General features: G+C 34.8%; 1 protein-coding gene across 2 annotated transcripts in view; it reads left to right on the forward strand.

The window, feature by feature from the left end:
* TRPM7 (transient receptor potential cation channel subfamily M member 7) overlaps nt 1-17,268 on the forward strand; it is a 118,863-nt gene that overhangs the window by 80,238 nt on the left and 21,357 nt on the right. For both annotated transcript variants that reach the window (XM_036841909.1, XM_036841908.1), the window contains exons 22-29: nt 658-832; nt 2,730-2,856; nt 3,939-4,123; nt 5,127-5,259; nt 6,137-6,852; nt 8,968-9,035; nt 14,123-14,219; nt 16,528-16,598. In XM_036841909.1, coding sequence (XP_036697804.1) covers nt 658-832; nt 2,730-2,856; nt 3,939-4,123; nt 5,127-5,259; nt 6,137-6,852; nt 8,968-9,035; nt 14,123-14,219; nt 16,528-16,598 — 1,572 coding nt within the window. The remainder of the gene's footprint in view (nt 1-657; nt 833-2,729; nt 2,857-3,938; nt 4,124-5,126; nt 5,260-6,136; nt 6,853-8,967; nt 9,036-14,122; nt 14,220-16,527; nt 16,599-17,268) is intronic.

Consider the following 17,268-nt stretch of genomic DNA (forward strand, 5'->3'; position numbering starts at 1 on the left):
TTATGTGATAGCTCAGCTAGGCTCTTTTTCAATTTTGCTGAAATTAAAGAATTGCAAACTACGTGACTTGCAAAAGAATTTGTTAACCAGATACGGGTATCACTTATTTTTTCAACACCCATACTGATAATTCAGTTTGTTGTTTTATTTACCTCCTAGGAGGTTTTCACAGCCCAGGAGACAAGGCACCATGGTAGGGTTCAGGATGGGTGAGAAGAATGCCTTTCTTTTGTGAAGTGGGCAAAAGGTACTATCAAAGGAAGGTAGAAAAGATAGTTTGCACCTCCTGTATAAGAACAGAACAGTTTTAGGAAAGAACTCTCATGGAAATTGGTTCCCTGAATCTGCCCCTTATGTCTATACTTCTTTAAAATCTTCATGGACATGAGATAGGCAGACTCCAGTTTGAGCCTGTGATATGGTTCATTATGTAGAAGATGCCTATGACTTATCTGATGTTACAGATCAGTTTTTACATAATTTCCTTGATGTTAAGGTTTATGTAGTGATGAGGTTTCCTGAATGCTAATGCTAGGAATAAAAAGAAACTCAAAGATTCAAGTTATCTATTGGAACATTAGAAACTGTTTTTTAAGATGAAGAATTGTCTTTGTGTTTAAATTCCTATGTATTTTAACAGTGTTCATTTTTTAACAGGTGGCCAATATGTTCTACATTGTAGTGATTATGGCTCTTGTATTACTTAGTTTTGGTGTTCCCAGAAAGGCAATACTTTATCCTCGCGAAGCACCATCTTGGACTCTTGCTAAAGACATAGTTTTTCATCCATACTGGATGATTTTTGGTGAAGTTTATGCATATGAAATTGATGGTAAGGATTTATGTGTACAAATATATCTTTTGGTTATTTCATATTTCAAAGTCAAAATTGCATTATAGTAATATTACAAATTTTCACAAATCAAACTGTTACCAACCTAAGTCCTCCCACGATACATTAGTTAATCCCAGAAGAAACATAACAAAAATTAATTGAAAAAAAGTATTTCAGAATTTTTTTTAGCTGCAATTAATGGAATCTGGCCTAAACTGGCTTACACAGTAAGGACATATATTAGCTCACATAACAGAAAGTTCAGAGGTAGAGTGGTCTTTGGGATTGGTTAATTCATGCTAAGGACACATTCTTTTTCATCCCAGTCCTCTGTAATAAGTGTCTGATTCATACAGGTTTTCCTTTACAATTGTAAGACTCTGTCACAAGCAACAGGAGGAAGGAGACACTGTTTTCCATTGGTTCTCTTCAGGGGAAAAAGTCCCTTTCCCAGATGCTTTCTATTGAACCGGTTTTTTAATCTCATTAGCTCAAATTGGCTTCAGTCTGCCTGTCTCTAAACAGGGCAGGGGTAATGGAATTACATTGATTAGTTGGATTGTATATACTCTTGAATTGTAAAATTCAACCCTGAATACATTCTCTGCATAAAGCTATTCTATTGTTTTAGTTAAAAAGGCTAGATAAATTGTGAACATAGTTGATACTGCCAGCTTTCAAGGATGTTCTTCTGACCTTCGCATTGAGTTATAGAATCTTTATTTTGTTAGTTTGCTCATGTTCTCTCTTGCTCTCTCTCTCGCATCTTAACTTTACTCCTCCATCACCCCCATTCTGTGTTGCTCCTTACCCACCTATTTATAGGTGATTAGATCAGGGGATGGTCACATAGTAGTCATCAGTTGTTATGAGATGTTGGTTAAAACAGTGAGGTTTTACCAGCCTGGTAAAATTTTGTGTTTAATGGCTTCCTGTTTAGTGTCATTTCCAGGTTTTTATCGTCTGCTTTTTCTTATGTGGCTCTAGTTTAGTTATAACGCATTGGATGTAGTTTTTCACTCTCCTGCATTCTCTTTCTTGGGTATTTGCTTCATCATACTAATCTGAATAGAGTGGAAATAGATTCATAAAATTTTTTAGGAGTGAAAGGACCTTATGCATCAGTTTGCTCGTAAAACCATTTTATGTGAAAGGAATGATACAGCCATGATGAGAATTTCAATGATGTATATTTTTTAAATGCTTACAAAACACCAGGTGCTAAGTGTATTATAAAGATTTGTATAAAACTTGTCACTAGTTCAAGATTATTTAATTCAAATCCTGGCCCTACTTGAATTTATTTTACTTTATTCCTCATAACTCTGTGGTGGGTATTAAAGCTCTTCCCTTCCTTAATTCAGCTGTGTTATGGCTTCAGAAACATTCCAGATGGAGGCAATGAAATGCAAGGAATTCAGATCTATTCATTGTATATTTAAGAGGCACTTTAACCATTCCTTCAACCCTCCTTTGTGGCCTAATAAGCTAAAGTCAGTAATCATTATGTTTGTAAATTTACTATGAGTTTATCATACTCTTTTCTGGTTCAGTTATTTTTCTTATAGAAATGTGTGGCTGAATCTGGGAGTTTTATTCTTCTTAATGCTCCTCTGGCTAAACCCTACCTTGGAGGGTAGACATAATACAGAAATACACTTCCTTGTATGGAGTAGAGTCGTAGAATAGTACCCACATCCTTCACAAAATTCTTCTCTTTTGGAATACTGTTAAGTTGGTGTTTGTATGGCTGCCTGCCCAGAAGCTTTTGCTAGAATCTGTGAAACAGATATGTACATAATCAAAACTTCCTTCAAACAAACCTACACAAATATTGACTAGAAGCAGTAACTGGTAAATTACTGTTTTAATTTTTTTTTTTTTCTTTCTCAAGTTTGTGCAAAGGATTCCAGTATCACTGAAATCTGTGGTCCTGGGACATGGTTGACTCCATTTCTTCAAGCAGTCTACCTCTTTGTACAGTATATCATTATGGTCAATCTTCTTATTGCATTTTTCAAGTAAGAATTTTATTTGGTTGCTTATTGTAATGAGATCATTTAATATATAGTTCTCTTTTTGAAGGAACTATACAAAATTTAAAATATAAAGATTTTATTGAGGCTTAAACTACTAAAAATTATTTTTGAAAATTACAAATAAGAAAGCATGCATTTTCAAAATCAAATTAATTCTAAATTTGAGACTCTATCTTTCAACATGCAGTTTTTTTTATAAATTTAATCTTTATTTGGTATTTATTACAAGGTGGCCAGGGAATACATATGCAGTATACAAAACAGAAAGGCAAATAGAAAATTCTTCAGTAATCCCATTCTTAGTATTTTGGTATACATCCTTTTTATCTTTTGTATATATGAACCACTTTTTCTTTTCAAAAATAATGTTCTTATATTCTGTATACTGTTTTTAACTAAGCAAAACATGAATATTATCCTACATTAATAAATATCCCTCTCCAGTTTTTTAATGACTACCTCGTATTCCATGATATAGACTGTAATTTTTAAGCCAATATGTTATATTGCTCCATTCGATTGTTTATAATTTTTTGTTCCCCAAAACCACATTGTGGTTAAATTTTTTATTAATCCTTATGTATTTCCTTAGAGTGTTTTCCTAAAAGTAGAACTATTCAATATATGTATATTTCAGACTTCTTCTATTTAAGTCAAAATAGGCCTGTGTCTCCAAATCTCTGCTAACAGTAGGTATTATCTTTTTAATGGTTGCTAATTTGACAGTACATAAGAGTCTTGTTTTTATTTGCACTTATTTTGTTACTACTCAGGTTGAATATTTTCTTCTGTTTTTGTCATTTATATATAATTTTAAAAGCTTAAAATCATATTTTCTGCCCATTTTTCTGGGAGTTTATAATTAAGACCCTCAACAATATCAAACTTTGCCTTATACTATTGCATGTATTTTTTTCCAGTTTCGCATTTGCCTTTTAGTCTTGTTTATGGTGGGGTACTTCTTTGAATCCTTGTTTAGAGCAGAATTACAATAAAATTTTAGTATTTAAAACTTTAAAATGTGATTAGCTAAGTTTGTTTATTTTTATTCTTTGTTATTCAAGCAATGTGTATTTACAAGTGAAGGCAATTTCCAATATTGTATGGAAGTACCAACGTTATCATTTTATTATGGCTTATCATGAGAAACCAGTTCTGCCTCCACCACTTATCATTCTCAGCCATATAGTTTCTCTGTTTTGCTGCATATGTAAAAGAAGAAAAAAAGACAAGACTTCGGCTGGACCAAGTAAGTAAAATATATTAAGGCAAATGTTTTTATTTTATCACTTATCAGTATTACACTGAAAGCTAAGTATTTTTTTTAAATAAATAAATTTATTTATTTATTTTTCTTTGGCTGCATTGGGTCTTCGTTGCTGCACGCGGGCTTTCTCTAGTTGCGGTGAAGTGGGGCTACTCTTTGTTGCGGTGCGCGGGCTTCTCATTGTGGTGGCTTCTCTTGTTGTGGAGCACGGGCTCTCGGCACGCGGGCTCTAGAGGGCAGGCTCAGTAGTTGTGGCGCACGGGCTTAGTTGCTCCGCGGCATGTGGGATCTTCCCGGACCAGGGCTCGAACCTGTGTCCCCTGCATTGGCAGATAGATTCTTAACCATTGCGCCACCAGGGAAGTCCCTGAAAGCTAAGTATTAATTTTATTCAGAAGACTTAACTGGTTAATGTTATTGTAAAGGCTTTTGTTGAATTTGCCTAAACGTAAAAGAATTTAAAGTGCAATATGGTTATCTATAAAAGTAAATTTAGTATTAAACTTCCTTTTTGGTATGGCATCTCAATTCGGTTTTGTTAAAATGCTAGTGTAAACCATAATAACACTTGCTGTTCTACAAACCATTTTGACTGCTGTGTAAGCAATAACACTTTTAGTACATTCTGTATACTACGTGAGACGTAATAAACTCTGCCTAAAATTTTACAGTGGCTTTTTATTCTACCAAATCATTTCTTATATTCTTCTACCTAGGTATGCGAAGGAGAGGTGTGAGAGAGAGATGGGGAAGGGTATTTTATAGGAAAAGGAGGAAGTACTGGAAACTATTCTTCCAGCATCACACTGTGAGTGAAGAAAGAAGTAGAAATACTTGTTTAGGGCTTTAGAAACACACCAGTAAAAAGAGAAAAAAAATTGCAGATGATTTACATAGCCTTATGAGCTCTAAATAACATAAAACTCATGAGCTAAAGTTTTTCTCTATGTCTCTGTTGATTTTTTTTTTTCTTTTCCCTCCTTAGAACTTTTTTTAACAGAAGAAGATCAAAAGAAACTTCATGATTTTGAAGAGCAGTGTGTTGAGATGTATTTTAATGAAAAAGATGACAAATTCCATTCTGGGAGTGAAGAGAGAATTCGTGTCACTTTTGAAAGGTTCAGAAACTCTTTAATTTTAACTGATTTTATGTCAGAGTGGGTTCTGTTAGTTATGTCTCTTACACATGGTCATTGTTCAATTTATGTTTGTCAAACAAGTAAGTTTAGTAATGGTTTTACATAATATATTGGGAGACAATTCAGTTCTTTACTTCTAAGGCTTCATGTAAGTCAGTAAGTCAGTCTCTTAATTGTTTTTTGACCCTTGTTACAGAGAGCAGAAAAGAGTTGGTGGAGAAAAGTTAAACTGTCTTAATTGTTTTAAAACATGTTTCTTTCCGTTAGTTTTGCTACGTTCTAAAAGTATATGGTATTTGTGTAGGTACAATAATGGTAATAGTAGTTTATGTGTATGTAGCTGAATACACAGTTTTGTGTTACTCTGATGGGGGAATAAATAGCCTATGGTACAAAAGTGTGTTTTAAAATCTTATATTTTTATTATAATAGGATTAGCACTTGATCCTTCTTTTTTAAATTAATTATTTATTTATTTATTTTTGGCCGTGTTGGGTCTTAGTTGCAGCACGGGGACTCTTCTTTGCAGTGTGCAGGCTTCTGCCTAGTTGTGGCATGTGGGCTTCTTTCTAGTTGGGGCGTGTGGGCTCCGGGGCGTGCAGGCTCCAGAGTGTGCGGGCTCAGTTGTTGTGGTGCGTGGGCTCTCTAGTCGTGGCGCGTGGGCTCTCTAGTCGTGGCGCGTGGGCTCCAGAGCTTGTGGGCTCAGTAGTTGCAGCACGCAGGCTTAGTTGCCCCACAGCACGTGGGATCTTAGTTACCTGACCAGGGATCGAACCTGTGTCCCCTGCATTGGCAGGCGGATATTTCAAAACCATTAATTTTTAACATTTGTAAAACTCCTGTGTTTCCCTTACAGAGTGGAACAGATGTCCATTCAGATTAAAGAAGTTGGAGATCGCGTCAACTATATCAAAAGATCATTACAATCATTAGATTCTCAAATTGGCCATTTGCAAGATCTTTCAGCCCTGACTGTAGATACATTAAAAACACTCACTGCCCAGAAAGCTTCAGAAGCTAGCAAAGTTCACAATGAAATCACACGAGAATTGAGCATTTCCAAACATTTGGCTCAAAACCTTATTGATGATGGTCCTGTAAGACCTTCTGTGTGGAAAAAGCACAGTGTTGTAAATACACTTAGCTCCTCTCTTCCTCAAGGTGGTCTTGAAAGTAATAATCCTTTTCTTTGTAATATTTTTATGAAAGATGAAAAAGATTCCCAATCTAACATATCTGGTCAGGATTTACCTGTAATACCCCAGAGAAAAGAATTCAATTTTCCAGAGGCTGGTTCCTCTTGTGGTGCCTTATTCCCAAGTGCTGTCTCTCCTCCAGAACTGCGACAGAGACAACATGGAGTAGAAACCTTAAAAATGTTTAGTAAAAATCAAAAATCAGGCAGTTCATCTAATAGCATACCACATGTATCATCCCCACCAACCAAATTTTTTGTTAGTACACCATCCCAGCCAAGTTGCAAAAGCCACTTGGAAACTATAACCAAAGATCAAGAAACTGTTTGTTCTAAAGCTGCAGAAGGAGATAATGTAGAATTTGGAGCATTTGTAGGTAAGTTTGGCAAACTGATACTTGTACATCAGCATTATTTATTTTTTAATTATCACCTTAGAAATAAAAATAAATTGCTAATTATTGAAATCATGTACTTGTGTGACAAGTGGACTACCTTTTCATAGAGTATAGTTCTAAAAATTTTTTAAGGAGTCAGAAGTCAGGGAAGTAGGTTGAATTGGGCTATACTAGTTATATTAGCACATACCTCTTTGGTGCAACTTACTATAATAACAATTGTATGGAAAACTTATTTGGACTCTGTCTTTTGAATTTAAGCATAGTCTCTTGAATTTGATCAACTTTTGTTGAAAGAACTTGAGTGATTTGTAAGTGTTGCAAGACAAAGGTATAGGGGAGGCTAGAAGTAACTGGAAAAGAGCAGTGTTTTATAAATAGGCTGACCATATAGTTTTTCATCCAAACCAGTACACTTTTGAGAGTGAAAGGGTGTGTTACTAATATTTACATTAGGATAATAGGGAAAGCCAAGACTCTACTTGGAAAATGAGTATTTATGGTCAACCCATTTATATACCCAGAGAGTATATACCCAGAGATCACTTCAGAAAGGAATGATTCATTCTTTTTTTTTTTTAATTTGTATTTATTTATTTATTTATTTTTGGCTGTGTTGGGTCTTTGTTTCTGTGCGAGGGCTTTCTCTAGTTGCGGCGAGTGGGGGCTACTCTTCATCATGGTGCGCGGGCCTCTCACTTTCGCGGCCTCTCTTGTTGCGGAGCATAGGCTCCAGACGCGCAGGCTCAGTAGTTGTGGCTCACGGGCCTAGTTGCTCCGCGGCATGTGGGATCTTCCCAGACCAGGGCTCGAACCCGTGTTGCCTGCATTGGCAGGCAGATTCTCAACCACTGCGCCACCAGGGAAGCCCAGGAATGATTCATTCTTATACCTCACCTCAAGTAAAATAAGGACTGAAAATATATTTATTTTGGCAATGATAACATGTTAATAACATTGGTGAAAACTGTTTCAGTGAAGGATGTGATAGAGGAAGAAGCCTGATTATAGTGAAATAAAGTACAAATGGGAGGAGTGAATGTAGAGAGTGACTGGGGGGGCGACTCTTAAAAGCTTGGCAGTGAAGGCAAAAAGAAAGAACTAATATTGTGGTTTGTATGTTTAAGGTTTCATTTGTTTTGTTTTTAATGATGATGTTTTGTTATTTAAATGTTGACATTATGCCACGTGGAAGGAAAAGGTGAAGAGGGAATGCTTTGTAGAGCTAGCTAAGCCCCAAATATTTGTAAAATATAGTGTTCTAACAGCCTTCCTCTTAGATTATTAAAGATAAAAGTATTTAACAAAGAATTCTTAGAAAACAACTTGGGTTGTTCGTGGACATAACCAGAATGTTCCAAGGTTTGAAGAAGGCCCTCTGTCTCTTCAAGTTTGAATTTTTCCTTCAGGTGGCTTCCTAACCTTGTCTTTAACACTTACATGAGCCTTCCCAGCCTAGGAATTTACCTAGTCACGGAACACGTATAGAGATGGTTCACAGAATGTTATGTCTATGTAAATATCTCCACAATTAGGGCCAACCCCATGGATTATCTAGGTACTGAGCATGCTGATCTCTACTGCTAGGCTATGTGAGTTCACTGTGGGTTTATAGAGACAACTTTTCCTACATAAAATCTATCCCAGTTTATTTTTAAAAAACATATTTTAGTCTGTTTGTTAATATATTGCCAGTGGTATGGATATGTAGATATAGATATCTATATGTTTGATGTCTATATTTATATGTAATATGTATATATGTATAATAAATATATACAATGCTTTTTTTTATTGAGAGTAAAAATGATTGCTCCCCCTCTTCTAAATTTCAAGCAGTTCACTTCATATCACATGTTGGATTCTTTTAGGATCCTGTTACTGTAAACTTGAACTACTCATCTTCTCCAGCTTTTTGACACCTATTTTCAGTATTTATCAGGAAAGCTACAGGAAACTTCAGAGCCATCAAAACTACTTACAAGACAACATACGTCACTTGTTTGAATAGACTAGGCAATGACATTATTTTGATAGAATTAAAAAAAAAAACAAGTATTTTTTGTTGTAATCGTTTTTTTTTTCTTTTTTAAGGACACAGAGATAGCATGGATTTACAGAGGTTTAAAGAAACGTCAAACAAGATAAAAGAAATATTATCCGTAAGTAAATCCTTATAGCAGTGCGATTATTTTGCTATTTTGGAGTTTAGTTCAAAATAGAATTAAACATATTTTTCAGGAAAAATACAGTGTTAGCAGAAACCATCATCAACATGAGAGTTCCAAATATTTGAAGCTTATACACAATTTGAAAAAAAGAAAAAACAGTTGAGGAATATGAAAAAATGTACAAATAGCTTGCATTTTTTAACTGAAGTTAAAAAATCACCTATTTAACATTTCTCTTAAAAAATGCTTCTCCCTGTATGATTTCCACGGACTACTCATTGAGCTCAACTCTTTCCCAGGCCCCAAAATTCATTAGAATATAACCCTGCTTCTCAAGGACCCTGTGGTCTAGCAATGAAAAGCTGAATATGCCAGTAACTACAGTATCGCGTGCAAGTGTAAGATGTTCAATAAATGTTGGTTAAATGAGTTTTAAAGTGTACAGAACAACTAGCAGAAAGGTGTGTTTCCTGGCTGAAAATTTTTATTTCTTAACTGTTGCTTTCATAAATTACCAATAACTAATTTGAGCTTTAAGGGTAATAACAGCTACATCAAGATAATTAAGAAGACTTGGAAAAGTGCTAATTAAGCTTCTCCATCCCTTAAGAACTTAAGTTGTGGAAATGATCAAGTGATAAATACAACGGAAATAAAGTTTTTCCTAAAACTAAAGCCAAGGAAATGATAATGATATAAGCTTTTATAAATGATTATTTCTCATATGATCTATAGTTAATTGTGAAATTGCTGTCAGGACATGTTACTTATTACCCTACATCTAAAAGGTAGACTCAAGTGCATTTTTTGTAATATAAATACCAACTTTTTTTTTTTTGGGCCGTGCCACTCAGCTTGCAAGATCTCAGTTCCCTGACCAGGGATTGAACCTGCGCGCTTGGTAGTAAAAGCGCAGAGTCCTAACCACTGGACCGCCAGTAATTCCCCAACATTTGTATTTTTAATAGCATACATTTTGATTGAACTATTGTACTAAAGTGAATAATTTAATTTAATGTCTATTAACTAGATTTTGTTAACTTTGGATTGAATTGGTGACTATATGGAAATTGAGATGTAGTGATTCCAGGAGGTCCCTTTCTTTCCATATTTGCCTTTAAGTTTGTATCTCTTACCTCAAATAAGACCATCAGAATGATGTAAGAAATACGATTATGGAGTATTCAAAGATGCCTAAATATCAGGTAAAGTCTCTTACTTGTGGGAGTCAAAAACTTAACTTAGGGCTTCCCTGGTGGCGCAGTGGTTAAGAATCCGCCTGCCAATGCAGGGGACACGGGTTCATGCCCTGGTCCGGGAAGATCCCACGTGCCGCGGAGCGGCTAGGCCCGTAAGCCACAACTACTGAGCCTGCGCATCTGGAGCCTGTGCTCCGCAACGGGAGAGGCCGCAACAGTGAGAGGCCCGCGCACTGCGATGAAGAGTGGCCCCCGCTTGCCACAACTAGAGAAAGCCCTCGCACAGAAACGAAGACCCAACACAGCCATAAATAAATAAATAAATAAATAAATTTATTTTAAAAAAAAAAGTTAACTTAAAATATACATATACATTTAGATAGAGGAAGTAGGTAAGATAAACTTAACATAAGACTATAATTTGTATGATGTATTCTAACCATTTTAATTCTGTGACATACTTCTAAAGGTCTGAATTTTCCATTATATATGATGCCTTACAGAGAAGGAGAAAACTAAATAAATAGGTTGAATGCATTTAGGTAGCATTAGCTGCCACATGATGATGAAAAACAAGGGAAGAAGAAACGAATGAGAAAAAGTAATAAGTAGAAAGAAGAACTGACAAAGCTCTACCAGAGTTGGTTTTATAATTCTTAAAATGTAGACATGATATGTCTACATTCCATATGGGGTTTTTCTTGAAAAGGTTTTAACTGAAGTGTATTTTACAGTAAATGAAGTGTTTTATGGACCTTCGTAACTTTTAAGAGTTTTTTTGTAATTTGGAATTATTTAAGTTTAATAAAATTTCTTATCACACTCTCTTTCTCCTATATGCAAATACCCTTTAATTAAAAATATGGACCCAGTATGTTATGTTGCTCAATTGTAGAGTCCATTTGTGTCAGTGTAAGAGAGCCCAGTGCCTCTTAATTTAGTCCTTCCTTATAGTATAATTAGTTGTTCAAGAGAGATGTACATGATAATTTGGGTAGTATATTTGTTCACTTTTTATTAGTGAAAGTAATTTTTTAAATGTTTAAATTTTATAGTTGGGTACTTGGTATCCTAGAATTTTAGAGATAGTTATTGATACCTTTTAGCAGTTAGTAATAAAACTTAGTAATAGGGCTTCCCTGGTGGCGCAGTGGTTGAGAATCTGCCTGCCAATGCAGGGGACACGGGTTTGAGCCCTGGTCTGGGAAGATCCCACATGCCGCGGAGCAACTGGGCCCGTGAGCCAGAATTACTGAGCCTGCGCGTCTGGAGCCTGTGCTCCGCAGCGGGAGAGGCCGCGATAGTGAGAGGCCCACGCACCGCGATGAAGAGTGGCCCCCACTTGCCACAACTAGAGAAAGCCCTCGCACAGAAACGAAGACCCAACACAGCCATAAATAAATAAATAAATAAATACATCTGATTGTCTTTAAAAAAAAAACAACAACTTAGTAATAGGGGCATTAGTGCCTAAGTGGCATTTGACCCCAAGTTTGACTCTAAACCTGTACACTTGAATTTTAGCCAGGAAAATTCTGAGGGCTGGGAATGGATATGGAGAAAGTAAATCTTTGGAGTGATTCTGACTTAGAGAATTGACATGACACCACAGTAAAAGGTTAGAAGTGCTAACTAGCAGTTAGAACTGCTAACTAGCAGTCTTAGAGTTGTCAAACTCATCATGTCAAAACCTCAAATTCACCATCATCTACCCGCTCAGCAGACATATTTCTTTTCCTCCTGTATTTCCTACCTCTGTTAATAGCATCAGCATCCTAGTTTACCAGGACAAACTTGCACTCTTACTTCTCCCTTCCGGTCAATGGCCAAGTCTACTTGGTTTTGCTTCCTAAATACTTTTTTAGTGTCTCTACTTTTCTCAATCCTTAGTTATAGTTACCCTGACTTAGGCTGTTAATTATCTAATTTATATTTCATTGAACTTTTAAGGTATCTTTAACAAGGTGTCACAACAGCAGTTGAAGGAATTTGTCACGACACTCTGATGGCATTTTGCTGTTGTGAAGCACTTGATATATGGTGGGAAATCATTTATAATAAATGGACATTTCCTAATGGTAAATGGTAGATGTTAGGGTTTCCCCACAGATTGCACCTTTTAACAATGAACCTATTAAATGAACTTAAAACAGGAGTATGCTGAAAGTTTTTAAGTGAGCAAATAACTTCCTGGTAAAAACAAGAAGAAATAACAAGTTTCTGTGAATGGGAAGAAAAATGGTGGCTATGTTTTAAATTTAACAACTGTGAGTACTTCACTTAGAGGAAAAGAACTATAATAATAGAATAATGAGCTCTAGCTCGTGATGGTTAGAGGTTTTGAGTTCTTGAACATTTGTGGGTTATACATCCCTTTGAAAATGTAATGAAAACTACAGACCACCTTCCCAGGCAAATGCACATATACAAATTTTTTTCTTTTAAAATATAGAGTTTTACAAATACCTCGAAGCCCACTCATCAGTCCCACACTAGAATTTCTGTCAAAGATGGTTCTATGAAATTGATGTGTCATTGCATCAAAGAGTATATATCAAGGAAAGTACTTAAGTAAAACAATCAAGAAATAGCTAGAACTGGTTCCAAAAGGAACAACTAAAATCAGAAAGGAAATCAGAGTTGCCTTGTGACAGTAGGAAAAAGGTTAGCACTTTTTGCTTGGCTATATATCAATAAATCAGCTGTAATGTGAAGAATGTGAAACATCAAAGGTAGAAAAACTTAATTTTCTTGAGATGTGTAAGTTAAATTTATTTAATGAAAGTAATAGCTTATTGTGGTAGTAACATTTTAAAACTCATTGTTTCTGAGGGGTGGTAGAGGTTTGGAAATATTTTAAAGTTACATGGTAGTATGACCTGTGTATAGCTGAAAAGAAGAAACAGCGTGAAGGTATCAGATCTTCCGCATTACTTTAATGAATTTCATTAGTTCATCTGGGAAAACGAATAGGTAAAAAGAAGAAAATGGGGGAGAATTAGTTGTTAGATACTAAAATATCTATACAGGTGGTACAATTGAAACATGAATATTTAGTGAAACATTTTGGTGACTCCAAAATAACCCTTCTACAAATACAAATTTAATAAGAGTTGGATTAGAAATTGATGAGAAAAGGAATGCTTTGTCAGTAAACACAAAAATTGGACACCTGGGTAGAAATTTGGAAACGTCTGTTTCATATCACTTCATAAGCTCAGATGAATTCTGGATTTAAATATAAAAATTCAAAGTATAAAAAAACTTAAGAAAACAGAAATATTAAGTCAGTAAAGCCAGCAGGGCTTTTTAAACAAATATTAAGGGAAGGATGTAAAGAGATGAGTACCTAAAAATATAAAGCATAGATAAAACAAATCTGAAAAAAATTGAAATTTGACAAATAATGATCAGATAGATCTTTGTTATACAAATAGCTTATACAAAGCAATAAGAAAGCTACCAAAACTCCCCAAAATAAATTTCCCCTCCACTTCTTTACTCTCCAAAGAAGAAAGTATTGCTGTTTCAATTTTAGTGTAAAATAGTAGTTTTTTTCTTTTTAAGGTGAATTGATAAATGTTTTATTATTTTCCCTATAGTTTCCTATTTTCCTCCAATTTTTTAAATGAACTTGTATTGCTATGAAAAAGGATTCATTCAGATGGATTTATGAATAATAAGCAAGTAGGGTGTTTTGATGGCAGTTTTTGAAATTGACATTGAAGAAAATAACTGTAATTTGTAATATACCCTTTGGAGTCCAGGTAGATTAAAGCATATTGAACTAAAGAGATCCAGAGGCTCTTATACTACTTAGAGCAATGATTTGAAATTTAGTTCAATTGTTTTAAAATTGTCTATATGTACAATATGCAGAATGATATTCCTTCTGAAAACACTCTGAAACATGTGAGTTCTCATGCTGGATTTACTGAGTGTCACAGAACTTCTATTCCTCTTCATTCAGAACGAGGTGAGTGTTTTGACTTCATGAATTATGCTAACAAACACACCCATTTAAGCTTTACAGGTATTTTATGGACATCATTAAACTTTAAATGTATTTTATGTATGTCACACACCTGAGCAGTGAATGTTTCAGAAGTCAGAAAATGCAGATTCTGGTCCATCATTGTTGTTCTTAACCTTGAATAATACATAATCTGAACATTCTAATATTTTTCAACAAATTGTTTAGACTTAAAAGATGAAAGGCAAAGACTCGCTTTTTACAAATCTGCTGACTTTAACTTTTACAAATGAATCGGTTGTATTTTAATCTGTATAGTCATTTAGTCAACTTATTTTTCAGCTTTAACCTTTAAAAATAACTAATACATTTATTTGGTTCAAAATTAAAATACACACACACACACACACAAGCACTTTGAAGATCAGTCTCAGTCTCACTCCAACCCCATGTGTAACCACTGTTATTTTTGTTTTTTCTCTAGAGTTTCATGCTTATGTAGTCATATATGACAATAGTCTTTTTTACCTCTTCATCTTTTACACAAAAGGTAGCATACCATACATGTTGTCCTGCACCTTTAATTTTTCATTTAAAAAGTTTAATGATCTGGAGATGTTTCCATATCATGCTTTTTTGGGGTCATAGTTATATGCATATAAATTTATTGTTATCTAACTTTTCAGTTATGTACATGGAATCTTTATAAGGTTCCTTAAGAAAAGCAGTACTTCCTTATTCCCCTCACCATCATTTCTCCTTTTATTCTCTTCAAGTTGGGTTTATTCCAGGAGTGCAAATTAGTTTAACATTCAAAAATATAAGGCATGATAGTAACAAATTAAAGAAAAAAATCATATGATTATCTTAATAGCTGCAGAAAAGGCTGAATTTGATGAAATTCAACATCCATTCATGATTAAAACTCCTAGCAAAGTAAGTATAGAATGGAGTGTCCTTAATATGAATAAAGGGTATCTAACAAAAACTTACCACAGATACCATACTTCATAGTGAAATATTGAACACCCTAGAAGGAGAACAAGACAAGGATTCTATTTAACATTTTAGCCAAAGAAAAAAAGGAAGAAAAATAAATGGTAGAAGGGTTAGGAGGGAAGAAATAAAACTCACTATTTTTGGATAACATGGATATTATTTCTAAAGTTAGGATGCCTGTAATTTTATATCCTCATATTTCAGTTTTAGGCAGTATCTGTTGACCTCCCACTAAAGAAGACAAGGATTGAGCTCTTCCCCACCACCGTCCCCACCCCTCTCTGTTCCCTAGCCCACATGCGTGCACAGATGTCTTTACCCTTTCCCACCAGTGTAGTTACGTCATGATTTTGGTTAGATCAACACTGGATTCTCTGCTCTTTGAATAAATTTCTTCAAAATATTCAGTTTCATCATCTTGAAAAAGTTGTGCCCAGAGTCTCCTAATATATCTCAATCTGCTCTTTTTGCCCTCTATACTTGGAATGTTCTAAGATTTCCGTTCACCGTTCATTCTTTTGTTCTAAGATTTCTCTTCACTGTTCATTCTGAGGTTTTCCTTTATTGTATCATGAGGTTGTAAATTCTAAATTAATTGAAAATTTAACATCCTCACTTTTTTTGGAAAATAGGCTTAATTCTAAAGTTTGTTTAGCATAAACAAGCAAAATGTGACAAAAGTGGCATCTTAAATGGGGGGAAAGATGAACTGGTTTTTTTTTTCCATTACTGTAAAATGATGTTTATATAAGATTATTAATTGCAACATTGTTACAGCAAGAGATTGAAATCAGGCCAAATGTCCATCAATAGGAGTTTGGTTAAATAAATTATTGTATATCCATTGTATGAAGTTCAGCATAATATCGAAGTAGAATAGAGAAATCCTCTGTGTACTGATATTGAAAGATCTCCAAGCTTAAAGTTAAAAAACCAACAACAAAAAAACCTGAAGATATATATATTATACTAGCATTTATGTTAAAAAAAGAAGATTCAGGGGTATATGTAGAAACACAAAATATCTTTGGAAGGATACACAAGAAATTTGGGAACAGAGGAAGAACAAGGCTTTTTTTTTCCATATTCTTTTATTTCATATTGCCTTTTCACAAAAATAAATTGAATAATTTTGATATCCTGTCAAGAGACCCGTGGGACTCATATAACTCTTACATTCAGCAGTGTTGGGGAGAGGATAAGTTATCTTAGGAAAGTTATATTATGCCTCGAAACACTTTGTTTGGTTAGTTGGTATTAAAAAAAATTTTTTTAGTTGTATAACTTTTTTATTTTTAAAATTTTCTTTTAGTGGAAAGTAACAGTAGAAGGCCACCTATAGAAGATACTCATGAAGTAGATTCCAAAGCAGCTTTACTACCGGTTTGTACATTTCAATTAAACATATGCATATTTAAAAATACTTATTTGTTAGAGAAGAGCTGAAAGATGGTGATATTTTATCTGAGATTATATCTAGCTTTCAAAAATTTTTTAACGTTAGAAAACTGACCTCAGTGCATAGTAGCAGTTATGGAAAAGAGTTTCTTCCTGTAGTGAATAGTCAGGAATTATTAAAGAAAAATGTATGCAGAAGAAAGAAAGGTAGGAATCTCTGTTTGAATTGAAGCTAATGATATGAAATTATTCCCAGCCAACTGGGGTAATATTTGATTTTACAAGCACTCTTTAAAAGCAGACTTTGGCAACCAAGACAAATAGCTTGGGAGAAAGCAAAAACAATTGCTCCTTTCTAGTCAAGTATAGAAATTAGTGCTCATAATTATGATCCTGGATCATCAAGAACATATTAACTTGGCCCCATCCCCCTGGACTGAATGCTACACATGTACTCACACCCTCTTGCTTGCTCCCACCCTGGCAAGCAAGGCAACCATGAGAGCCTGGAGGTTCTTCAGAAGACAAAGAGGTCATTCAACCAGGTGTTACCAGCCCCAGGTGGGGCAAGCAAAGGTGATGGAGAAGATTCCAGGAAGCTGCCAGAGCAGGCAGGGGAGAAATCCCAGGTTGTGCATAGAACTGGGCACTATAA

The sequence above is a fragment of the Balaenoptera musculus genome, chromosome 2 (assembly GCF_009873245.2).
Source record: "Balaenoptera musculus isolate JJ_BM4_2016_0621 chromosome 2, mBalMus1.pri.v3, whole genome shotgun sequence".
Lineage (NCBI taxonomy): Eukaryota > Metazoa > Chordata > Mammalia > Artiodactyla > Balaenopteridae > Balaenoptera > Balaenoptera musculus.